The sequence below is a fragment of the Phalacrocorax carbo genome, chromosome 3, assembly GCF_963921805.1.
Source record: "Phalacrocorax carbo chromosome 3, bPhaCar2.1, whole genome shotgun sequence".
Classification (NCBI taxonomy): domain Eukaryota; kingdom Metazoa; phylum Chordata; class Aves; order Suliformes; family Phalacrocoracidae; genus Phalacrocorax; species Phalacrocorax carbo.
The window spans coordinates 5,850,980-5,876,281 of NC_087515.1; the positions used below are offsets into that span (position 1 = coordinate 5,850,980).

The 25,302-nt window shown below is 43.8% G+C and overlaps 2 protein-coding genes across 4 annotated transcripts in view; one reads left to right on the plus strand and one right to left on the minus strand.

The window, feature by feature from the left end:
• The window catches only part of PCNX2 (pecanex 2), a 159,314-nt gene extending 156,204 nt beyond the window's left edge, over positions 1–3,110 (minus strand). Inside the window, exons 1-2 of one of the 2 annotated variants that reach the window (XM_064445705.1) lie at positions 2,958–3,110; positions 411–434 (exon numbers count right to left, since the gene is read on the minus strand). In XM_064445705.1, the coding sequence (XP_064301775.1) occupies positions 411–434; positions 2,958–3,110 (177 nt within the window). Of the gene's footprint in view, positions 1–410; positions 435–2,957 lie in introns of those variants that run through there. The other variant, XM_064445706.1, reaches the window with a different exon arrangement.
• A 3,546-nt stretch (positions 3,111–6,656) lies between these two features.
• MAP3K21 (mitogen-activated protein kinase kinase kinase 21) overlaps positions 6,657–25,302 on the plus strand; it is a 43,990-nt gene continuing 25,344 nt past the window's right edge. For both annotated transcript variants that reach the window (XM_064445707.1, XM_064445708.1), the window contains exon 1: positions 6,657–7,535. In XM_064445707.1, coding sequence (XP_064301777.1) covers positions 6,791–7,535 — 745 coding nt within the window. In that variant the 5' untranslated portion in view covers positions 6,657–6,790. The remainder of the gene's footprint in view (positions 7,536–25,302) is intronic.

The following is a 25,302-nucleotide window of genomic DNA, read 5'->3' on the forward strand; positions in this document are numbered from 1 at the left end:
CAAATAAATACACAGTCAGCCACTACCATCAGGCTTGCAGAGGTACAAGTAGGAGGTATGTTTTGTAGGTATGGTTTGGAGCCAAAGATAAATATTTGTATAACAGTATTATAATAATATACTTTAGTGGAATTAATAACTAAGATACGTTCATCACACAGTATAAAACACGGGGAAACAGGTAGCAAATAAAACCCCAGGAGTGTACACTCGGTTCTAAGTGTGCATCCTACCACCCAATACATACAGTAAGTACAGGGTAGCTTACCTCTCTTTTGTGGAGGTATATGTATCCTTACTTTTACAGCGAGATAAAGCAGGGTAAAGTGTGGCCAAATGGGATTGGAAGCAGCTGACACACCACAAGTTTTATTACAGTTTACCTCTGAGTAATTTATGTGCCCACACCCCTATACTGCCATGTTGGACTTCTCCTATCACGGCATGATTTGAAGATTTGTAAGAAGTAGCAACCCTGAAAGTTCAAGGGCTTCCTGTCCAACAAAAGGCAGAAGAAACACCCACTAAGCCATTCTGGGTACTCAGCGAAACGTGGATGCACGTCCTCTTGTGTCTTGTAGAATAAGCTATAATACAAGCATTTCCAAAGTTGCATCTCTCTGTCCCTGGTGTTTCACTGGGGCTGAGTTCAGCCCAGTGGCTTTGTATACCAAATACCACTATTTCCATGCACAAAACACCTGGAAAACCTGGACCGTTTGGTGGAAAAAGATAACTTTAACTCTTAATCTACTATGAGAGTTGACATGGCAAAGTTAGAAGATATCCCATCACAGCTTTGAAAGCTGATTTTAACAACAACAATGCTCCAAATAATATCCAATGTACACTTTTAATCGCATATTTACTACTACAAAGGATAAATGAGAAAGAAAAGGAAGAGATGGAAACACAGGTCTGCATTTTCAGGGGTGGGGAAGCTAATAATGGAACCATTAGTACCAAAGCCATGCTGACAAAGCTAGAGAACGAAATCCTCGATCCACGCGACAGAAACAACTTGATGCTGTAAAGCTTCCCGACGCTACTGTCAGCACGTCTCTGCTGAGCCAGTGTGAAAAATCTAACAACAGCCGGGTGAGCTTTGCCATTTCATTCAAATCAAACTTGCAGAGAAACTTTCTGACTTTGACAAAAGTGTGATTAAGACTAACCCAAGCAAAGGAAAGTTTTAAAAAGTAGTACTCCGATTTGACTTTGCCATTTCAGGAAATGTCAGTGACTGCTTTGGTTGAATCCAAAACTATCAGTGTCAAGTGTGTAACATAAATATGACCCCAAATATTACTGAATATAATAACATAAATAAAATTCCCCAAAGAAAACCTTTAGTTAAAGAGCAGGTTCAAGTTTCTAAGTGGCAAGAATATGTCTTGCACAAAGTTTAAAAAGCCCAACCAGTTAAAAGCAAGAAAACAAATACTTGAGAACGTCATTACTCTCAAGGAGACAGCATAATAAATGAATTATCCTTATCAATGCATTCCCATAGCAATACATTAGCTCAAGAATACAAGTCCTGCGTTTAACCAGATGATTCATCAGAAAGTCAGCCATTCTGCAGAAAAAGCAAGTCCTTCTAGACAGGCAAAGACAAAGCCCGAGAGAGTGAGTTCAGTAGATAAGTTAGGATTTCTCCCCTTCCTTTTTAAATTATGTTTTTTACCTTAGCTCTGACCTACAGTCTTTGTATCCAGTGTCCTTTTGTGCAACTCTGCACGCGTTCTTCCATGATATTAGTACAGAAGTTTCCCACAAGGAAATACATATTCTTTCAGATACATACTTGCATCAACTGGAAAAAAGTTAACCTTCACTTTTTTTTTCCTCTTTTTAATCTCACGTACCACTTTGACAGTCACTCCTACAAGGCAAGACTCTTGCTGGTTCGCATAGGTAACAGACACTATCAATCAGAAGAAAGCATACTGTTATCTTGGTTCGTTAAACTCCATGAGCCACGCTTACAAGAATTTACTGCAATCCATGCCACAAAACACAGTACACCAACTGATCTTTAAAAATACCAGATTTGCTTTTCACTGGGATTGCAGAGGGGTTTGTGAATGCTCTTTGCTCTTGAAAATCGGACCAGTATCTGACACGTAGGGTGAAGAGACCTATTTAGAAATTTTATCCAACAACAACAACAAAAAGTTCCACAGAACTCAGTTAAGAATTTAGTTGAGTCACCGTGGGAACCAAAGGGATGGAAGTTGTTTCTAATGGAAGCAGTATTAAGCTACAATCACTGAAGAACACACCAATGAATAGATGCAATGATCCAGCAAGCTACACTTCTAAGCTTTTCTCACACAGTAGGAACACACACAAAAACAGAGCAAAAGTTTCAAGTTTTCAAGGAAAATAATTTCAAAGTCTGTCCAACGAATCCTATTATTAAAATTATCTATTTGCAACGTGTAAACTCCAGCACAAAGGGAGCTGCATGTCACGAAAAGCCACGTGACTCACCCGTGACATTCAGCCAGGCATATTAATAACGTGATATTTGGATTTTTCCATTTATCTACCCTTCTCAGCAGGTAAGACTACAGCAGACTGGGGGGGGGGGGAGAAACAAAGGTCTCCAGAAGAGATGTTTTTGGGAGCACGCGTCCCCACGGCCGCTCGCGTTCGCAGAGGCCGGCGTCGCACCCCTCCGCGAGCGGCCCTACGCGGCGGCTGCGGCAGGGCCCAGGGCTGCGGCCCCGGCCCCGCGCACCGAACCTTCGGGCACCAAATCCTCACGCAAAACCCAATACGCCTATTTTACTTGTTTTTTTAATCATCACACCTACCCCGCCCGGAGGTCAGTTTATTCCCCGGAGGCGCTCACGCCCTCGCCGCGGCTGCCTCCAGGCTGGGGGCCGCGGCCGTGTCCGTGTGTCCGTCCGTCCTCCTCCCCCCCCCCCCCCCCCCGCGCCGGGTCTCACCAGGTGCAGGGCCATGGGCAGCGTCAGCAGGAACAGCCACAGATAGAGGTGGCAGCTGTTGGTGAAGGCGCCCTGCTCCGGGTCGTGGTACCAGCCCCCGGTCAGCGCCGCCCACACGCCCTGCCCCACCAGCCGCGCCGCCGGCGACACCATGGCCGCCCCCCGCCGCCGCCGCCACCGCCTCCCCTCAGCCGCCCGCCGCCGCCGCCGCCATGCCGGGCGCCCGCGGATTCTCCCATGGTGCCCCGCGACGCCGAGCATCCCGCCCGCCCGCCCCACCACACCCCGGGCGCCGCCGCTGCGGGCCGCCGCCCCCTCCCCGCCCCGAGCCCGGGCACAGCGCCCCGCTCGTCCCCGGTGCGGTGCGGTGCGGTGCGGGAGGCGCTGCCCCGCCGCCGGTAGCGAGCGGCGGCACCGGGAGGCCGCGGGGCGGAGAGGGGCCGGGCCCGAGCCGCGGCGGGGGCGGGGGGCGGCAGGTCTGGCGCTGAGGCGTCCGTCACCGCCGCGTCCCGCCCTGGGCGGCCGCGGGGTTGGGTCACAGGTGTAAAAAATGGGCGGCAAAGGGGCGGCGGCGGCCGGCCGGGCTGGTCCCCCCCCATCGGCACAGCCCCCCGCCGCCCGGTTTTCGTTGCCGGTTATTCATTGCGCCTGATACATGATGGGTTTCTGGGCTTTGAGCTCTGCCCGACTCCAGCGTTGACTTTTTGTGTTGTTTTGAGCTGCATTTTGGGCAGGCAGGTGGGAAAACTTCCATTGTAAAAATTTGCTTTTTTTCAAGAATGAGTAGACATTCTTGGTAATCAGCAAAATCAGTAAAATAAATTTTGTTTTAGGGTAAAACACAGTCTGCCTTGCATGAAAGAACTTCATGGTGACCGACCTCAGATTAGCAGGGCCAAGGGGTAGGTGGGGGGTGGGGGAAGCACAGGTGTGTGAAGCAGGGGGGAGCGGAGCTGAAATGGAGGACGGAGTGGAAGCTCGAGCAGGGGAGGCCAAAGGAGCGAGGGATGGGGCATAAGGACACGGGGCACATCCCTATGGGACACCCCTGAGGGAAGGGGTGTGAGGCTGGGTCGTGACCGCTAAGGCTGATCGTACATGGCACTCCCTCCCTCTCGCCCGCGGCCACCAGACACAGCTGTGGAGTTCAGCTCTCTGCCTCTCGTCAACCCCTTCTAGGGACCTTTCCACGCGTACAGACTTCTATTGCAGGCAGTTTTGTGAAGGGTGTGCGCATGAAACGGAGGCAGCCAAGCGGCTTGCACGTTACTTCACCAAATTTACCCTGCTTTCATTGTTCCTGACCGTGGCTATAGTTTTGTGGACTAAACACACCGTTCCGGTGTGCTTGGTATGGATTTTTTTAGCCGACGATAAGAGACCAAAGATGCTATCAACCAACCGTATTTGTGAGCTAGCGCACCACATCTCAGCTCGCCTCCTGATGTCGCAGGTGACGTGGCCACGCTGGGTGCTTGCGTTGGCTTGATGAGGAGGGATGACACAGCAGTACAAACAAGCGGCTGGCAGCCGGGGAGCGATGGCGCCGTTTCCTTCAGCGGCGCCGGCGTGCTCAGATGTCTGTGGATCTGTAGCCACGGGGCTCGAGGACTTGCTCGGTGTGTCCGTGGCAAGCAGTGAAGGACCTTGAGCGGTGTGGAGGAGGCACAGTCCCGGCAGTGCCTCGTGTGCCGCTCCTATAAACGCATGTTACCTGTTGAGTGGAATTTTTTTTGTTTTACCCTTTGCAGAGTCTTTTTGAAGATGACAAAGTCTGTTAACACAAATGTAATGACTGAATCAAGTGCAATAGCTGGCTATGAATAATATTTTTGATGGGTGATAACTAAAAATGTTAATTTTTCAGAAACTACGGAAGTTGTGTTCCATATGCATGCTGGCGAATAAGAACATTGGCCTGCCAGCTCCAAAAAAAAAAAAAGAGAGGCAATAAGCAAAGGTGGAAATGAAAAGCTTCTTCAAAACCTCTTCTCTTCTGTTTTTTGAGACCTCTAGCTCATGTAGGTTATTTGGAAGCCCCAGGTCATGCCGGCTTCACTGGGGTTGATATAACATTGGGTCTTATTAAAGTGACTTGTCCGCCCATCGCTCGAATCTTTCAGCTCGTCCTCACCTTTGGATAATGTTGACATTTTTGTATAATAGTACCTGCAGGAATGAAGGGATCCTGTGATTCCCAGCTCGGGGTATGTGTCCTGGACACAACGTAGATGCACAGTACCGTATCTCCAGCTGCAGGAGTGCCGCAGATGAAAGACGCAACCACTTTTCTCTCGAGAGAAGCCAACGACGGATGGAGCAGGAAGCTTCGCCTTCCTCCTCAAGGGCAGCTCCACTAGGTGGTGCCGTCAGGAAAGTCACAGGCGCCTTGCAGAGCCCTCTGCAACACCACTGCCATTATTCGAAGACCTAGGATCAGCAATTGCACGCCAAGATCCCGGAGCGCTAGGTGCTGCGGAAACACCGAACAACGAGTCACCCGAGCGTAGCAATTGCTAGTGGATAATGGTACTTCAGAGAGCGCAGATTTTTGAATAAAAGCTCTAAATAAATATTTAAGCTTTTCACTGTACAGCAACCAATACCTTGCCTGACCCAAAACATTCCACACTTAATTAGTTCCTGCAGATTCCTTTAGATAACAGATAAAGTTCGAGGTGGAATTTGTGTGGCAGAACGTTTGTATTACAACATACTTCATGGCTTTTATAATAAAGCAAATATGCAGGTAAGGAAAGGGCTTGTAATTATCTCTCTGAATAGCTGCAAGGCATTCTCTTATATTAAAGGAAATGGGAAAAGGCTCAATGGATATGCTGGTTCTGCATTCTTTCTTTTTGGTTAACAGGGTTCAATCACTTTCTGCAAAATTTTATTTGTGCCTTGCGTGTGCAACTATAGACGCAGTTTAGGCTGTGGGATAAGCAAGAACCTATGATTTTTGGAAACCGTAACTTTTTTTTTTTTAATTGCTGCCTTTACGTTGGAACCCTATTCCTGTGATACCCGGCTGCAAATTTTGTGTTTCCGTAGGGGCGCGCAGCGCTCTGGATGCGGGTTTCTGTGCGCCAAGCCGGGAGGCACTCGGCCCGCCGGGCTACGCTGCCTGGCGGTGCGGTCCGACACCCTCCCCGAGCCTTTTCTAGCCACCGCAGGGCTTCTGCCGCCAGCGGCCGCCTCCAGCACCGCGGGAGCCGTAGCAGTGACCAGCTCCGAGGAGGACAGCACACCTCCTCCCACCCCGAACCGCGCCTCCCGCAGGCCTGACGAGGAGCGGGTATGGCCCCAGCCCACGCGCTTCCCTCCGACTTGCAGCGAAACCGCTGCTCTACTTTAGAAAGTGACACGGTTTTTCCACCTAAAACCAGGAAAACCTTTATGCAGAAATAAGGCGCGCGCAGTATTTGCTATTTCCAGGTAACCTCCTCACGAACGGAGGGCGCGCTCGCACCCGCCCCGCACGCGCCCACCTGCCCGCCCGCTCCCGCCGCCTCCAGCGCCCGCCGCGCCCCACGTGACGGCCGGCGGCCAATCCCCTGGGGCGGGAGGGAGGGGCGCGCGGCACCGCCGCTCCCCGCCCCGCCTTCCCCGCGCGCGCTTGCGCCCTACCTGACGGAGCCCTGCGGCGGCGGTGACCGGGCCGGGCCGGCCCCGCCCCTTCCCCCGGCCCCGCCCCTTCCCCCTGCCTGGCGCCCCCGCCCCTCCCGCGGCTCCCGCTCGGCGGCGGCGGCGGCGGCGGCAGGTGAGGATGCGGCTGGGCGGGCGCCCCCGCGGCGGCGGCGCTGGCGGCCGCCGGGGCTGAGGTCGCTGCCATGGCTCTGCCGGGCGCTGGGGGGGCGGCCGCCGGCGGCGGCGGCGGGGGTCCGTGCCCGTTGTGGACGGCGCTGTACGACTACGAGGCGAGCGGCGAGGACGAGCTGAGCCTGCGGCGGGGGGACGTGGTGGAGGTGCTGTCGCAGGACGCGGCTGTCTCCGGCGACGACGGCTGGTGGGCGGGGAAGATCCGCCACCGCCTCGGCATCTTCCCCGCCAACTACGTGACCCGCCAGCCCCGCGGCGCGGCGGCGGCGGGGGACGGCGGCGGGCGGGGGGACCCCGCGGGGAGCCTGACGGAGATCGACTTCCAGCACCTGGAGCTGCAGGAGATCATCGGCGTGGGGGGCTTCGGGAAGGTGTACCGGGCCACCTGGCGGGGCCGCGAGGTGGCCGTGAAGGCGGCGCGGCAGGACCCCGACGAGGACATCACGGCCACGGCGGAGAGCGTGCGGCAGGAGGCCAAGCTCTTCTCCATGCTAAGGCACCCCAACATCATCGCCCTGCACGGGGTCTGCCTGCGGGAGCCCAACCTCTGCCTCGTCATGGAGTTCGCCCGCGGCGGTTCCCTCAACAGGGCCCTGGCCGCCGCCGCCGCCCCCGGCGCCGGGGCCGCCCGCGGGGGCCGCCGCATCCCCCCGCACATCCTGGTGAACTGGGCGGTGCAGATCGCCCGCGGCATGCTCTACCTGCACGACCAGGCCATCGTCCCCATCCTGCACCGGGACCTCAAGTCGAGCAACAGTGAGTCCCGACCGGGCCGGGCCGGGGGGTGAGGGGGGCCCTGCGGGCGGTGAGGCGGCAGTCGGGGGGTCCCCGGCTCCCCGCCGCGGCCGTGCTGCCGCGCGGCCCCGGCCCCTCGCCTGAGGGGGCCCGGCGTGGCGGCGCCGGCCGTTGTTGCCGTCGTTGCCGTGGCCGCGGCGCGGGGGCGGCGGGCGGTTCGCTCGGGAAACGGGCGGCCGGGCCTGGCCGGGCACGGTCCGGGAGCCGCGTTTCACCGGGAGCTGGGTGTCGCAACTTGGGCGGCCTCCGCCCGGAGCTGGCGGCAGGGTAGTCGCCGGCGCCGTGAGCTGTGAACTCGTGAGAAGGTGGGGAGAAGCGGGTTTACCTGCAACGCGCGCAGAGCAAAGTCCTGTCCTCTCGGACGGGAGCTCGTTTAGAAGCGAAGCGGGTAATTGCGTGTGCACCACCGCAATTGCAAGTCCACAGGGGTTCTTGTACTCCGGTACGTTGCGTAGTCCCCGATTTTAAAAGTTACAGTAAACCGTGCTCCTTGTAAAGGAAGGGTCTACAAACGGCATCGCTTAACGTTTTACTGCTGAACAATCGTATGTGTTTCTGTTTCTCATTGCGTGGGTCTAGCATTGCTAAAATCCACTCGCTCAGTGAACACAGAGAGAGAAAAGACAGTGGCTTAAAAACAGTAGAAGCTCTTGTGCAGTTGCCAGGTTTGCTTTCAGCCGTTGGCGTGGACAAAAGCACCTAAAAGAGCGAGGGAGTTGCTCAATTCATGCTTAAATGGATCCTTGGTCCGTCTGTCGATACAAGACTGTCTTAAGATTTTGGCAGTCGTGGTGGTGGAAGGCTGGTTTACCAGAATATAGGTGTTTGTGCCTCGCCGTGACAGTTGTGTTTTGAATTGGTGACCGGAACGTGGAAATCTGTGTGCTCCTATAAATGTCTGAAGCTGTCTCTCCTCCCTTTCCTTTTTGTTCTGAATTGGCCAAATGTGCAGCAATATGTTACTCTCTTTTTCCAGTTAGGAGTCCTTAAGTAGTCCAGTAGAAATAAAAAAGCTTCATTCAAGTTTGAAGCACTTTGTTTGAAAGGTCTTTGCAGTGTGTCTTGAAGGTCATCATGCATGGGTTGTTAAGACAAGGCTCAGTCATGGGACTGTTCCTGAGAATACTTTCACTATTTGCTTGATAAAGGACCTTAGCTCAGCTACGTTTGTGGTTCTATGTGTAGTGCAAGATGATGAACTCTGGGAGCGTACCTTTAGGGTCACGGCCAACACCTTAATTTCTAGCAAGTTGTCTGCAGGCAGCTGTGCCCTCTTAGTTTGCTGCTCTGTTCAGAGTGAGCTGCTGTTCCCTGAGTATTTAGTAGCTTTCCTTAGGCAAAGTGCTGCATGCTAGCCTCTGAAGGTGAGGCTGTGTCTGAAATGGATTCATAACCCTGGGCTGTGTAGCGTAGCACCCAGAGCTGAGTTGCTGACTGCTGTGAACTGTTTACCATTATCATCTTTGTGTATGTGGATAATGGTAGAGCTTTTTAAAAATATGTATATGTGCCTATTCACTGCTTTCATTACTAACTCCTGTTGCACATGCGCTTAACTGCAGCTACCCTTATTTCTTAATCTTAGTGAAGCTTGAAGACAGTATTGAATATGCAAAATAGAATTACATGTCTCGATCATCCAACTAAATAATAACTTAGAAGACAATGGTGCACTACTGGTACAATACACTATAGTAATTAAGTTCAACAACGTGAATTTAAAGTGACTGCAAATCACTACAGTATCCTGTGTTCTGTTAACTCATCTGTTCATTGAAGATTTCACTACATTCTTTTACTATAGGCTTTTCCAGTCTTGCACAGTGGGAGTGGAAACCTGCCGGGCTGGACTGATCGATAGTAACAGTTCAGTGGTGGCTATAGCTGCAGAGAGGGATCCGGCAGCATCCGTTCCTCAACTGCTCATCACTCTTTCCGTGGATGGCTAGCGGTGGTGGTTCAGTGCTCTCCATTGAGCAGTTCTAGGTAGTGTACTGATGCGTCGGTTTTGTGCCTAGTTATTTTTGTTGAGAAGGAATTTTTCTTCCTCGGACAGCAAATTGGAAAAATGACTTCGCTTAACATGGCATGGTAAGGAAGGCTCCCCAAACTATTTCCCTAGCAAATAGGCAGGAATTAATTTTTCCAGCCAGGGGAAGGGAGCCCCTTCTACCAGTATATTTGATCCAGAAAGGATATATGCCTGGGCTTGTGGTTGGCAGGCAATGGGCTAAGCAAAGGCAAGTATGTTATTTCTCTCAAGCAATTTTATGGAGTTGGGATCTATAAGACAACATATCTAGTGTGGTTTCGCTGATGCCAAATTGACATGACCGAAGAGAAGAGCCATGAGAGCAGCGGAGTTTTATTCACAGCAGTTACCATCTAGGTGTGTACAGACAAGTTACCTTGGGCTCCTTTTGGGAGGTGGGAAAAGGTTTTTGTTTCTGCCAAAGCAAGAAAATGGAAAAAAGAAAGATATGCAAATGTTTTCTATTTTGGGAAGAAAAGCTAATAAATTCGGTTGTGAGGGCTGAAGTAAAGGGCAACTCTCGAGTTTTTTTGGTAGCAGAGTTTCTTCAGTTCTGGAGTCTGTGTAAGATAAACTTGGTATTTAAAGGTTATTCAGAAGTAGATAAAACAAAGGTGTAAAGAACACTTTTAGCTTCAGATATGTGTAATAAAATGAAACACAGTAACCGTGGTCTCTAATGTGGGTTTGCAAATTGTGGGTGCTTTGGTAAAAATGTTGTGCAGGTGACATGGTGAGGAGTTTCTCTGAAAAAGAACATGGTTTATTTTGAGAATATCTTCCTTGTGAGCAGTTCTCGTGCTCATAGATAAACTTTATAGATGAAGGAGATAATCTAAAATTAAGGGTTATGAGGTGGACTTTATCTGTCTAAAATATGAAGAAAAAATTTGAAACAAAATTGGACATTTTCAAACCTTCATGGATGGTCAAGGAATTCTGAATTGAATGATACTTTGACTGAAAAGCAGATCTCCTAAAAATTGTGAAACTACTTGAACATTCTTAACTGTATCTCCTGAGTACAACCTTAGTCTTGATTAAGTGTGCCAGCTGATTATGAAAAAGTTCAGTTTGACTGAGAGTAATCATCTAGAAGGCTGGCCACTAATAGTTACATGTGTCTCTTTAGCACATCTCAGCTGTTTTGCTGACTTTTTGAAAGGGCAACGTTTTTTCTCTGGGGGAACCAATTGCTTTTTTCTGGGCAAGGACACCCCATTAGTTACGAGATCTGTGGTTGTTTAGGGGCTTGGTGCAGCCTTCCTGATTCTTTTCTTAGTATTCTGAAGCAAGCTAGTAATACGTCCAGATAGAGTAAGCAAGTTTTTTACTTTCTGAAGTCTAGTGTAGGAAAAGCAGAGGTTTATGTTTCTGGGATTGATTTTAGACTGTGCAGTATTTCTGCCTTAAAGAAAAAAAAAAAGGCACTTTATCTCTAGTGCAGCAGCTTTGTGTACTTGTAGAAAATGTTACCAAAAGTTCAGAATATCTTGCTTACGGCATAGACCCATCCATGAATACAAAGTAAAGTGTAAAGTTGACTCAGTGCAGATTATGTGTACTAACACAATACTGATAAAGTACTCTGTACTCATGTGTTGTAGATGGATATGCAAGTAGGGTTCAGTTTGCTATGGCTTTCACCAGCTCCTCTGACATCCCAGGATCCTTTGCAGCTCTCTGAAGTGTGTTAAGTTTATATTACTCTTTGAAATCGTCAAGGACAGTTTGAGTTTCAAGGATTGTTGAATAAGGCCATGGATGGGACAATGCTAATGAGAGCAATACTTGAAGTCTGAAGGAATCAAACATACAAGAGAACAGTGAAACTGCAATTGGACGATCCGCTTTAATGTGACATTCTTCAAACTAGTCCCATGAAAAACAGTCAGAAAATAGAAATAATTTGGTTTTAAAACCTCAAAAGGAGGTGTGATGTGGTTTGACAGAACTGTTGAATCAGTTGCTTTTGATGAGGGAAGGTGTCCTGGAGTTTGAGAAAAGCAAGAGCAAATTATCTCTGGTTCTTTGCTCTTACAGGTGATTTGCAGCAGAATTGCTCAAGTTATGCTGTTAAACACCTTTACAATAAGACAGATAGGTTTTCCAGAGCTCATAAAAACTACTTTCCCCTCTAACTTTGCCACTTAGCAACTTTAGGCTAGCAGTTCGGGGAGAGGAAGAGAAACAAACTAGAGTTAAGCCTATCTGGCACCTTCTGAACTGATTTTATTTATTTGGAAATCACTGGGGTTGCATAATTTGTTTCTTGGCCCTGTTTTGAAGAGGGAAGACTTGCAGCACTACTTGTGATGTGAGTAAGGATTGCTTAGATATTACTAAATGCTTGAAAATTCAGTATCTTCTAGTGTTCAGTTACCAAGAAAATGAAAAATGAAATATTACAGTTGTCATTGGTAGTTTTGAAGGAGAGAGATGGGTTTTTCAGCAGACCTGAGCTTCAACCTTTCTTTGTCTGGAAATAGAGGACATCTTGGAACTTCCACGGTAGTGAAACTTGGAGTTCTTTCTGTCAATAGCACTGTGCCAGTTACTGCTCCGCTGTTATTTTAACAAAACTAAAAAAAACCCTTTATTTTCTACCTGTATGTATTCTGCGTCTCCCTCTCCTCGATGCAGCACACTCATTCGTGGAACTTCTGCTCTCCTGTTCCCTTCCGCACCCCGAGCATCCCCGCTGGGCTAAGCCTGGCCGTCCCAGGGTACCCAGCTCCAGTACTGCGTAACTCCAGCCACCTCCTATAACAGGCTGCATATGCTGTAATTGGCTTGAAACCACTTGTGTATCGCCTGGCTAGCTGCTAGGCTCCTACTGGCTGGCCTCTCAGTGGTCTGGAGAGGAACGAACATTTCTTCTGGCAGAACTAACTGCAGTTCCCCTTCCGTAAGGCAGCTGACTTTCATGAAACCCATAGGAACCATATCTCAGAAGGTAGTATCACTTTGACTAATGTCAGTCAGATAAAATAGTGGGGCCAGAAGTAATTTAGCAGTTCAAAATTTGTATGCTGTAGCTTACCATGCTGTGTTCGTATAGGAAGCCATGGCACTGAACTGCTTTGCACTACTCTTAATTACTTAAATTACATAAAGCTAGAAACTGTTCTGGGTACACCAGCTTCCTATCCCGTCTCTGAGTGGCAGTAGCCCTGCCTTGTGCTTTGCTGTAAAGATAATGCCTCTGCATTACAACATAAGAACTGGTCATACATCCTGAAGCGTCTGGAAGTGTATAGCAGGAAGGAGCTCTAGTTTTAATAAGCTTGTCCACTTAATATTATTTAAAAAAACCCAAACAATAACAACAACCATAAAAACCCCAAACAAACCACCCAAAATCAAATTCAAGCCACCCTCATGTAAACTGTAATAGGATTGCAGAATTTCATCAATGGTCTATTAAATATTAACATGCTGTTAAATTCTTTAAGTTTTTCTTTTGAATATAGTTATGTCACTTGAAAATGTTCTACTTTGTTTTGTAAGACATTGCTCCCAGTAATTTGTTTCGTTATTTGATGTGTGCTCCGACTATGTAGATAGGGGGTTTTATTTTTTTGAGACCCTGAAAGCTGGTTGGATTCTGTGGGGGCAGCAAATGCTTAGCAGCCTTGAGCTATAGTGTACCTTTTTCCAGTTCATCAAAGGAAAAGTCTTGTGTTATGGGCATTTTATATTCACCTGATGTATTTACTTACTGGATATAAATATGTTGTATATTTTGTGTTCAGAAAGGGATGCTGGAATTCAAGAAAGAATGATTTTGAGTAACTGATTGCTGCGGTTGTCTCCATCTGCAGTAGAAATAACTGGTGCTGAAATGTCGTAGAGGCCAATTTCCAGCTGAAGGATTTTTCAGCATTTAAAATTAATATTCAGGAACTTAATGATTTTAATACAATATCTGTCAAATGAAAGTTTGTGAACTACTACTCTGTAATGCAGTATTTGTTTGTACAGTCTGTAAGCTTCCAGCGGAGGAGTAACATCCAGCAGTTACTTTATTCGTAGGTGAAGGCTTATTTGCAATAGCCATTTATTTCACCTCGATCTGCTATCTACCAAATATGCTACCGTTTCATGTTTTTATGTATCTCAAATCTGGACATTAATGGGGGGGAGCGGGGGGCAGAAACGCTCATTGATGTCAAATTCCCTCAAAGTTAACAAGGCTCAAGTATATTTACATAGAGCCCTTAAAGCTCAAAACATGATTCCAGGCTGAAACACTAGCTAAATGTAATACAATTAATTTAAAAGCCAGGAGCTTTTAATACCCCTATTTATAACTAATTTTTAAAACAGGCTTTCATTTTAATGTTTCCCCAACTATGTACATCTGGCAAGCGTAAAATTATTCCTTATTTGGTGTTGAGACTCTCCGCATCTTTGACAGGTAAGATTGTTAATTAAAGAATAATGTTACTTTGATCTTTTTCTGGCTCTTAGTTCTTCATGTCTTTCTCGTCTCCCTGTCTTTGTTCTCTCTCTCATTGTAAGACACCAAGTGATCTAGCTTACAGCTGTTGGAAGACTTCTCTTTTTTCCTGCTCCACACTGGACTCTTTCCTAGCAGGTTTCAGCAAGAGGCTCGTTTGCACCAAGGTTTCTGGTGACCTCTACATGTTCAACGTGGGGAGTCACGTTCTAGTCTGAATGTCACATTTGCTGACTGTCTTTTCTGAAAAAGTATTCTGGTTTGGAGTGGCGTTATAAATTGAAGTGTAGGGCTTTGGATTAGAGTGTTTGTAATATTTGTATATTAAAGACGACTTCGTTACTTGGCTTGTTTTTACTTTTTTTTAAACCTGGTGCCTTAAGGATATGCTCACATACCTACCTGCCTCTAAAAATTGCACTGAGAGCACAACCCATTTCCACAGAAGTCAATGGAAAAAACAGGTAGCTAAACACCTCCCATTAGCTGTTAAAATACTTATACAATTTTTCTTAATTCCCCTAAAGAGTGAGAAATAATTTTAACTGCTGACCATAACACTTGTGAAATGAGGTATTGTACTTAAATAAAAATAATGCAAAAGGGGGTTGGGATTTGGTCATTGATAGTGTTAGCCTAGTATAAAAATTTGAGATATAACCGAGTGTTCAGTTACATTTTTTTATCATACGATTATTTTCCCCCCCTATTGAGACTGCAGGCACAGTGCGTGCCTTTGGACCCTCTTACCAAATGTTAGAAGTCCTATCAAAGAGTTATGTTCTGCAACCTCAAAAGAATAGAGAAGTAACACATCATTGAACTGTATTTGGATGTTGAATGCTGTAATGCTGTTTTGTGGTTTCTTTGACCTTAGAAGAGAATGGCTTTTTGTTTGCAGCCTGTAAGTTTTCTTATCGCTAAATATAAACTTTCTTCTAAATATGCTTCAGTGTTTCAAGTTTTGAAATGTGATGGCCTTGTACAACGAAGATTTGCAAGAAGTGTTTGTGGCATGGGTGATTTCTGTCCTTGAATTTTTATTTCTGATATCTTAAAATTTAAAGCATTGAAATTCATACCAATGACCTTCAGTAATAATGCTTCTGAAAAGTGCAGTAATATTTTTTTGAGCTTTGGGTTTTTTTTGGTTTTGTGGGTTTTTTTGTTAGAAACAAAGTTATGACATTGAAGTCAACAAATATAGATGATATATATAGATAAAAATAGGAAAAATATATTAAATACCAAATGACTGTTTATAGTAGCAGTACCAAAATAACAACCAGTGTCATAAATTTACATTCCTGGATTGACAGTATAAAACTGTGTTCACCATTTTTACCTTGCTTGATCATGTTACTGAGAGCTTACCTCAGATCAGTAACTGAAAGTAAGTGGATGTTTAAATTTTGACCCACTTACTGCATCTTACAGTCAGGTACATCTTAAACTTACATCTTACTTAAACCACAGCTTAAAGTCAGTAAAAAGGGTTATATATGGTAAGATGGAGAAGTTACGTATTTGTATAATGTCACCACAGAAGTATTCGTCCTTCTTGGAGCTTCCTGCCAAGTTTAACCTTTTTTTTTTTTTTTTTTGATGGGGGAGGTGGGGGATGGTGGTGGTGCTGGTGTCACAGCTCCAGTTAAATCAGTCCTAGACATGCCAGTGTTGGCTGTATAATCACGCTTTGTTCTCTTCATAGTGACTAAAATCTGTGTTTTGGCAGGTGTGCTATTAACTTGGAGCTGATAAGCAGGACCTCCCTCTCAAAAATGCAGTAGTAACTGCTTCATTGCTGTGGTTCGTTATAGGACAAATTAACCCTTGGAACTGGTTATATTTTAGTTCTAAATGTTTAAGCAGTTTTGTGATTTCCTTTTCCATTAGGATTAGATGTCACTGTTCTTCCTCAAACTAATTGTATTTCCTCATGTGTTATGTAAAAAGTACAAAATTGTACTTTTTAACTCATTACTAAATATTACGCTAATTATTGAGTCAAAAGAGCAGGTTTTCCCTTCCATTTTCTCCTCCCAGGAGAAAGAGACCGCTGCCAAGTTTGCAGAGATCTCATTTAAAAATAGGCGTTTTGCCTTTGCTGTTAAAGTAGATTCAAGTTCTTTGAAATGCACAACCCTGAGGGGCTTCAGCTACTGAACAAACTGCGAGGATGGAATGCAGGACACCTTCTACTCCACAGAATATATTACAAAGTTTGATTTTTATTTTTTTCCCCTCCCAAGTTTTGTATTTTTAGAAAAAAATTGGGCTCAAAAATTCAGCCTGGTTTTGTTTTTTCTCCTTTGTTTTGGAACAGGTTGTTTGGCAAAAATTGTTTTAAAGCAGTAAGACTCTCTCAAATATTCCATGTAAAAGGAACAAGCAGCCTAAGTCAGAACTCTTTATGCAGTATAACCTATTAAAATTCCTCATAGAAATTATATTAAAGGAGTTTCATGTTAACTGATGAGGCTCTAAAGAACTCAATGACTAAACTGGACTAAGCATCTACAACCAAAGTTTGTTTGGATTCACAGCAGTAGGCATTTTTGACGGGATGGAGAAATTTTTTTGTCTTCGGTTTATTGAACTGGTTCTTTTCAATAATAAACTTCATCAAAGATTATTTTATAATGGAAAAAAGTAGCAAAGCTGGATTCTATCTTTACATCTCTGACTAAAACTGGAAGTAAAAGGGTTAGATCTATTAATTCTGAAATGTTGCTTGACTTCTCGCTACAGCAGGTGATGTGTGGCTTCATTTAGCAGCTAGCTTCGTCAGGAGGCTTCCCCACGCATCTAAAGGCAGAGGTTCTCCCCCCTCCCACGTGTCAGCAGAATCTACTCATCTCTGCCTGCACAGTCAGTAGGTCTGGGTTAAATCATCTGAGGGATCGAGCAGAAAACTACTCTAAGCTGTTTTATTTGCAGGCTTAATTTTCTGCTGAGCTGCCTGGCTAGTTGAGTCTCCCAAGGCTCGGGGGGGGTGTTGGGAAGCTGTGAGGATGAGGGGCTACAACTGGAGAGGAGTTTAATATAAGTATTTTAGTGACCGCAGGCTCTTATGGTTTTGGTTGTGGTATCAGCTTACACCCTTATACTTCAGTTTGGTTAGTATGTCACCTTTAAAGGTAGAATGTGTTTTTGTTTTTTTAGGTATGTATTTATGCATGTTAAACTTTTCTAAATTTCCTTTAATTTTGAAGTGATACCATTGTGCATTAAATATTCTAATTTCAGCACATCAAGTGCAACTTGATATAGATCACAAAAAATAAAGCAACGAGGAAGTACATAATTGCCGAGTGTAATATGTTACAATCAGGAAAAGTATGCCAACTATGTAAATCCCTGCATGTATTCAGAAGCCATGCACTCTCCTGATTAGCTTGAAATATCAAATTGCATCAAGTCATGCTCTATTTCCTTAAAAAAAACCCACTAAATAAATCAAAACCAAATTTGAATGAAATATTCTTGTGTTTTAAAATGTGATTTAACTAATGACAGATAAGTAAACTTGTTCGTTCTGAAGGAGGGTAACCTCTGCTAGCTCTTGCTCCTGGATGCCATTTTTGAGCTTATAAACCTCAGCTCCATTGCCCTGGTGATTTCTGTATGTTGCATGACATATATTGATTTACTTTGTTTTGAAGGGAATGGTCAGGTCTTGAATTTGGGGTAAGAGGGGTGATTAATATGTTTTCTGAAAGTTTCTGTCAGATGAAGTTGTACCTGATGCATTATATATTGGCTAAGACTCCTTTTGCAGTTTGAATATAGTAGCTTTAGTTTGCCTTGCATCTTGTTGTTTTTAGGAATAAGAAGCTCCTCAAAAAAAAAACACCAAAAAATCAGTATTCCATAAGAAAGGTGGTGTTCTTTAAGGGACAGCTACACAGTCACTTTGTTCTGTAGAGTTTGAAACTAGTAGAATATCTTAGTCAGGAATGACTGACTTCCCACCTAACTATTATTACTAGTTGTTGTTAGCATTTCTTTCTAATCTACCTGCATTTTGGTCACTGTTTTTATTGCATAGCTGCCTTTTAAAAACTAATACCACGCAAAGAAGAAAGAGCTTAAAAGACAGTAATTGCTGGTTCAAGTAAGTATGCAGTTCCAGGTAGGTGCCCCATAACTTAAGTGTTCTGAGTTTTAAAGCTAAGTTTCAGTGTTGACTGATTTCCATGTAATTGTAAAATTATGGAGGAATTGCTGTAATGAGGTAACTTTTCTTAAATGTAGTAGTTAAATAGGAGAACTAAGCTTAGTATTCTATTAAACAGAGAACTTGAGAATGTTTAGTGTACAATCTGCTTTTGATTTTTTGCTGATGCAATATCCAAATCCTGCATTTTCAGGATTTACGGTTTAAATGATGATTATTTGAAGGTCTAATTATAAATGCTTGTTACCTCTGGTACTTCCTCTTATGGCACAATAGAAATTCCTGCTTTGCATTACAGAACTATCTGAACAGCGAGTGAAGCACAAACGGCAGGCAGTAAAGTAACTTGCAGCATCTGCATCCTGTGCCAATAACTTGTTAAAACTGCGTCTTTCTCTCAAGTTTCCATTTGCCCAAAGTTGCTTTAATAACGGTTATTAAAGAAGTGAAGGGGAAGCAAAAAATGGTGATGCAAGCTGTGTTGAAGCTGTTGAAATATCTCATCCCTCTTTCTCTTTCTCCTTTTCTCTTTGTTTCCTCCAGATAGCCAGGTGACTCCCTGTCATTCTCATGTTTTGGCGGTTTTCTTGTGCCACATGTCCTGCTATGGGATGTGTTTTTCTTATGGGGTTGGTGTGTATTTGTCAATTCATGCTGTCAAGGACTTTGTGTCAAGTCTTGTCTTGTTTTGGCTTTCCAATAGGGAACATTTTGTTCAGGATTTTTTTTTAATATATGTTGGCTCCTGTGAGGTAGGATTCTTTTTCTTTTTAAGCCAGTTGTTTTTAGACAAATACTTTTAAGAATAAACTGTTGTTGAGTTGTTCTCAATTTAATGTGAAAGGAACATATAGATGTTAGAGGAGTACAGTATTCCTGTAATAAAAAGTAGAAAAATGCCTCCTGCATAGGTAATCAGTGTTTAAAGGGTGAAATTTGCTTGCTGATGGTGAGCTCTAAACTTAATCTAGTGAGATAATTGCAGTCTGACAGGTACTGGCTACAGAGATGAGGATAACAGTTGTTATCCTGAGAACTCACAGGAGAAGAGCAAGGTATTTAAGAAGCAGTACTGTATAGGCAAATGTACGTCTTTTGTATGTATTGAAGATGTCCTAATCAGATAATATTTTCACTGTGATAATTAACTTGCAGTTTAAAATCTGGGCATGGCTTCTATAAGCAGTGTTGAAACTTATATTTCTAATTAGAATCAGAACCAAACAACAACTGCAAATAATGGCAGTAGGCCTCTTAATATCGACAAGTTACTGTGTTTCGTTAGCTGAATATGCAGTGTTCAATAATGGGGGTTTTCTGCCTGTTGGTTCCCAGGTAGAGATACAGGGTTGCCCTGCTGGTTTTGTTGTGGGTTGATTTAGTGAATTAACAGGAACTAGGTTCACGACAAGCAACAGACTGGGTGCAGGGGGAACAGATGACAGTAGCAGCATTGTCTTGGGTAGTCTCTGTTTTCAGGCAGAGGTATGTAGTATAACATCTTTCTTTTCTTTCCTGTATTCTCTGAGAATGACTTTTATCAGTGGTGGTGAATGTAGTAGGCATGTAGGCAGTCTTGCCTATCATCATAGTAACTTACATTGCTATGCTATTAAATAGATTATATTTGCAAAAACTGTGATAGTCAGCTATTTGGCAAGCTGTAGATAAGGTAGCAAGAAGCAGTTGGTGGAAAATAACTTGAGAAAATAAGGTTGCTTAACATTTTATTTTTAGTAGTAACAAAATACAGAATATAAAGAGGGTATAGTAGAAGATTATAAAGAGGTTAGGAGGGATAGAAAGGACTTTAGTTATTCAGGATTTTTTTTAAGCTTAAGCATTAAAAGATCATTTGAATTCAGTACATCTAAACTAGCAAAAAGGTGTTCAATTCTTTGATTTGGCTTCTCTCAGAATATCTCATTTACTCGATTGGTTTAAAAGACTAGTAACTGAAATGGTTACCTGCAAGTGCTGGAATACAATATGACATAAAACTGATTTTAACTGCATAAAATGTTTGGATTTCAAGAAACTTGTCAGATGAAATATTGTATTAAATTAGGACTTTGAGACAGATAAAGATGGAGAAACACAATATGCAGGTATTTAGTAATAAAATGAAAGCTAAGACTGTAGGAAATAACCTGCATTAAGAGAGTAGCATTGAAGAGCTTCTGAGTGCTAGGTGGAGGTTTCACCAGTATGCTGCCAACTAAAAGGTCTGTCCAGGCTTTCCTCAGGCTTGATATAAATAGTGTTTATTAAGCTACATGAATTTTAAGAAATAGAAAGGAGAGAAGCTCAGGCAAGAATGTGAACCTTTAATTTAAAATTATGCTTTAAACAAAATGCTGGCAATTTAAATGAATACTTTCAGTTCCTCTCTAGACTTTCAGCTTAGTCCTGAAAGCAGTGGGGGTGTAGTTGTGGACCTAGCTGAACTTGGTACAGCAGGCATGCACCCCAGGAATCTGACCTGTCTAAATGTGCTCTGTTCTATGATCTCTGTACCGGTTACAGCCTATCCATCCATATCCTGCCTCTCACTTCATTCCCCCACCCCACGCCTCACCTCCCCAAATAAAATTTCAACCCAACTCACAAGAAAAGAGAATGGAGCAGAGAAGGCAGCTCTTATCTAAATCTGGCCAGACCTGGACTGCCACTTTGTGCATCTCTAACCTGAGCTGCTGCAGTTGATCTTTTACCATTTGCTCTCAGCAGCTCAAAGGAAGTGCTACTGCCAGAGGGGAGAGTTTGGAGATGGAGTGGTAGAAAGGGAATGGCTCAGTAGACTGGGAGCATTTGGGTGGGCTTTTACTGGGTCTTCAGCCTCCTTTTGAAACGTAAATTCTGTGCCTTTCCTAACTAAGAACAGCTTGTATAGGAACAGTAGTGGTTTGGCAGAGAGATGTTACTGCTTCTGCTTTACTTGGGGAACACAGACTGAAGCACTGGCTGGCTCAGCAGGTCCAGTTCCATTGTAGTCTTGGGCAACTCTGTGATAGATTTTAGTTTTTAGAAGTGTGCAGAACATCTTATCTGCCTACTGTTACACCATAAAATACTTGCAGTGTGCCATAAGATTAATAGAAAAAGACTCCAGCTCTAACTATGATAATGCAGAAAGAAATCAGGAAAGATTAACGGCATTGCTATTTCAAGAACCATTAGGTTAAACAGGAGCATATGTTGGATCTAGTGACTTTTTTTTGAGGAGTAAACTGCTTTATGCTGCAGAGGACAGCCAAAAGGGGAGTGGGAGGCAATATCGTGAAATCTGACTCTCTCCCCACCCTTGTAGCTCCGGATCTAGAACTGAGTTTAATCATGAACATGTCAGTAGGATGGATCAGCCAGGGCACCTAGGAGAATATTTTATCGATAAGAGCACCAGTGCTGTAGGTCTGCATCCTGTTTCTAGATGTCGCTAACTTCTGTTCTCATAACTGTTCTCAACATTTGTTTAGCCTAGCAAAAAGGAGAAGCTCTTCTGATTTATCTAAATAAAAGACATTACAGATTCCCAACAACTCCTGTTTCCTGCATCTACACCAGTTCCTGTTGTTAAACACACATGTGCAGTTCTAGTCATCTGGTATCTCATGTGAGGTTTTATGCTTTGTACAATTCTATTGATACTTCCCTGTTTCTACTAAAAGAAAGCCTTTTTAGTGCCTTTCAGAATTGCGTGAGCTAGTTGCATAACTATGTGTAGCTGCTGGTTTGGTTTTCCTTTTGTTAGCCAGAATAGCCAGCCTTCTTCCTTCACCTCTGCTTTGTAGCTGTAGGTTTTATGATGGATCCCTTCCAACCTTGTATATTTTCTGGTATGATGATATGGTCGTCTTCAGAGTAGGCAGTATCTTCTGACTTTACTGTCAGTTCTTGAAACACGCCTTGCATTTTTACTCTGATTGCAAATCGGCATGTGAAGCAAACATGCTTCCTAGTGATGATTCCTTTTTATACTGATAGCTTGTCTCTTAAGGTTTTCCTTCATACAACTGCTGTACAGAATTCTTTGATTAATTCTTATTCTGTCTGTATGATTAAACTTCCTAAAAGATACTCAATCTGCTCAAGTCTGCTACCTTATCCCTTTCTAAGAAACCATCTGTCGAGACAGAACGGGATTACTGTGACATGAGCTAGTTGTAATATAACTCTGCTATAATTTTGTTGCTTTTTCTATGCCTTGATTACTGTCCTTAATTAGTTTTCTTCAAAATTTAAGTTAAATTTATGTCTGTAGTTGAGTGAATACAATAGAGTTGTTTTGAATAGAGGTAATGTTTGCTTTTATTCTGTTACAGTGCTGTAACTTTACAGATTCATAAAAATGTTTGATAGTAGATTTACACTTTTTACAACAATAGTCCTTCTCTGAGCAGGGAGAGTTGACACCCTGAGGTCTGTTCCAACCTAAGTTATTTCATAATTCTATGAGCTACTTCCTTCAGTGAGCTAGGATGAGTAATACATGGATTTTCACATTTTTTTTTAGTTACATTAGACAATTTAAGAGTATAGGGTTTTTTTCATCTGTATGTTTAAATAGCTGTGTCTCTGTTAGGGGTGCTGTTAGAATCCTCATTTACACTTACTGCACTGTCAAAAGTGTCTTCAGTTTTTAGTACGTGCAAAATCATACCCACCAATTTCAATACCACTTCACCACAACGAATCTGTATTTTTTTAATTTTTCTCTCTGACTTAAGGATTTTTTTGGCTTTTATCTTCAACATATCGATTTATATTTCATGGAATTCTTAAAGTTAACGTGCAATAGCATCTCTCTGTTCCCCAGCTGTAAATGATTCTGGGCATGTGCTGTCTCTTATGTTCAAAGACTACCTGGTACATGGCACCCTATCCTCTGCAGCTATGATGTTAATAGATTTACTTTCTCCTTGATCTAATTGCAGAAAGGTCACAAAGAGTGTTCAAAATGGTGCGCCTGTTAGGAAACATATGTGGCCTTAAAATACTTAGTCAAATGTTTATTTCTGGCTGTAGCACATAGTGTTTTGAATAATGGTCCAAGGTGAAGTTTTATGCTAGGTTGCACAAAGAGGTCTTCTCATATCCAGCTTAGTCTCCTCTTAGATTTTGACTCATTCAGAAATAGTCACAGTCTCTGCTTTTGCTCACGTCAAAATAAATGATGTGGACATAGGACTTTCCTGCACTTTTGCATTTCTAATCTAATTCTGGGGTTTTTTTGGTAGCCTTGAATTTATTTTCCAATGGGCTTTGTACTTTTAAATATTTAGGCTGTGCTTATCAGAACGATAGCGCTAATGTACGTACGAACTTCACTCTTCGTGGAAAACAAAGTCTGAAAAATGTTAAAGCAAACCAGAAAGTGTTAAACTGGCTCTTACCCAACTTAATATTGCAGGTGTTCTGGAGTCTGAAAAGACAGTTTAGATGATCTGAAAAAGAAACAAGTGGGGGCTGAATGAACAGGGTAAGCAAAAGATTGTAAAAGTGACTCCTCACAGGTCAGCAGCCAGCAAGGGCCGGGACGCTGTGGAAGTGGCAGAAGGATGCTAGAGTAGAGGTTGCTAGGCTACTGCGCGGGAAGCTCTTAGGGAGCGCTACTCAGCTATGCCGAGCATTTTTACTACCCAGCTGCTAGGTAATCTGTGTATAGTATTGCTGTTTTCCTGGCTACTGTGCGGAAAGGGAAGTTTGAACTGCTAAGAAACGTTGTCCCTTTGTAGGATGAAACTTGGCCATATGCCAGTTATTACCTTTTGCAAGACTGACTGTTTTTGGTTTCGGTCACATTGACTGACAAGGAATGTCAGGAATTCTGCTGAACATGTTTGAAATGGAATAGCAAACAATAGGTCTTTTGATTCAAGTATAAAAGTATAAAAACTCTTGCATGAATTTAACTTGTTCTGGTGGTGCTACTGGTGAGCTCTTGGTTTGTCTATACCATTTTGGCCTTCGTTTCTTCTACTTTGTGTTAAGAAGCTTACTGAAAATGGAATGCAGGTTCTCTTTTTTTCATCTGGATTTGATGTCCTTGTTTTTAATATTTGTAAGACTATAATTAAACCGTACCAGTAGAAATGACTTCTTGCAATTGTAAATGCAAGGTCATCCATTTTTCCTCTGTAAAGGAAGGTAATTCTTCATCTGCTTTTTCTTATTAAGGGGTTCCATGTACTGTGTTTTGCTGTGTATACAGTTGGAAAATGCATGCGTTTATGATTCTTCTTATTTGTAATTTAACCTTTGATCTTTGTCCTGGGAGATCATTTTAACAGAAAGTTAAAGCTAACAGTTACTACCGCAGACAGTGATAGAGGCACTGAATATGGAATGAAAATTCTGGTGTGTTAATATCGATTCCTTTGCACCTGCTGTCTTTCTCCTTGTGTGCTCTAACACAATAAGCCAGTTCTCTTAACACTCTTTGGTGAAGGTGTATTGCAGTTCTGCCAACACTGTAGAGTTACAAACAAGTCAGACACTGAGTACACACTGTTAGATGCAACAGCAAAAAAAAAAAAAATTATTTCCTCTGTAACATCCTTGAAGGCGCAGTGGATATAACATGGATTTGATCCAAGTCCGGTGTCCTGTTGCCACCTGGGACTCCTGAGGCAAGCTAACTACCCTGGTGTATAGTCTTCCAACTTGTACTGATTTGTGTCCTGGGGATTTGTTGAACTTAAACCCACTTTTTTGATGTAAATGCTCTTTAGGAAGCTGTCTTCTGTGAATTTGTGTAGGTGCTTTTTCAATCTATGTAAAATGATTGTATTCACATACTATGCCAAGAATTCCAAAGTTCACCTACCTGTGTGTTGTGCGAATGACTGCCACGTGCTTGATCCTTATCTGCTAATTTTGCTCAATGATGTCCGTTTCTGCTGTTGAGAAACCATGAACAATTGTTACCTATAGCTTTCGTCATTCCAAAGGTGGTGTTATAGATTCTGTTCTCAAGCTGTTTCTTTTCCTGCTGGAAGACTCCTTGTCTATTAACTGTTCCTAGTAGCTGTGGATATGCTGTTTTGAGCACCCT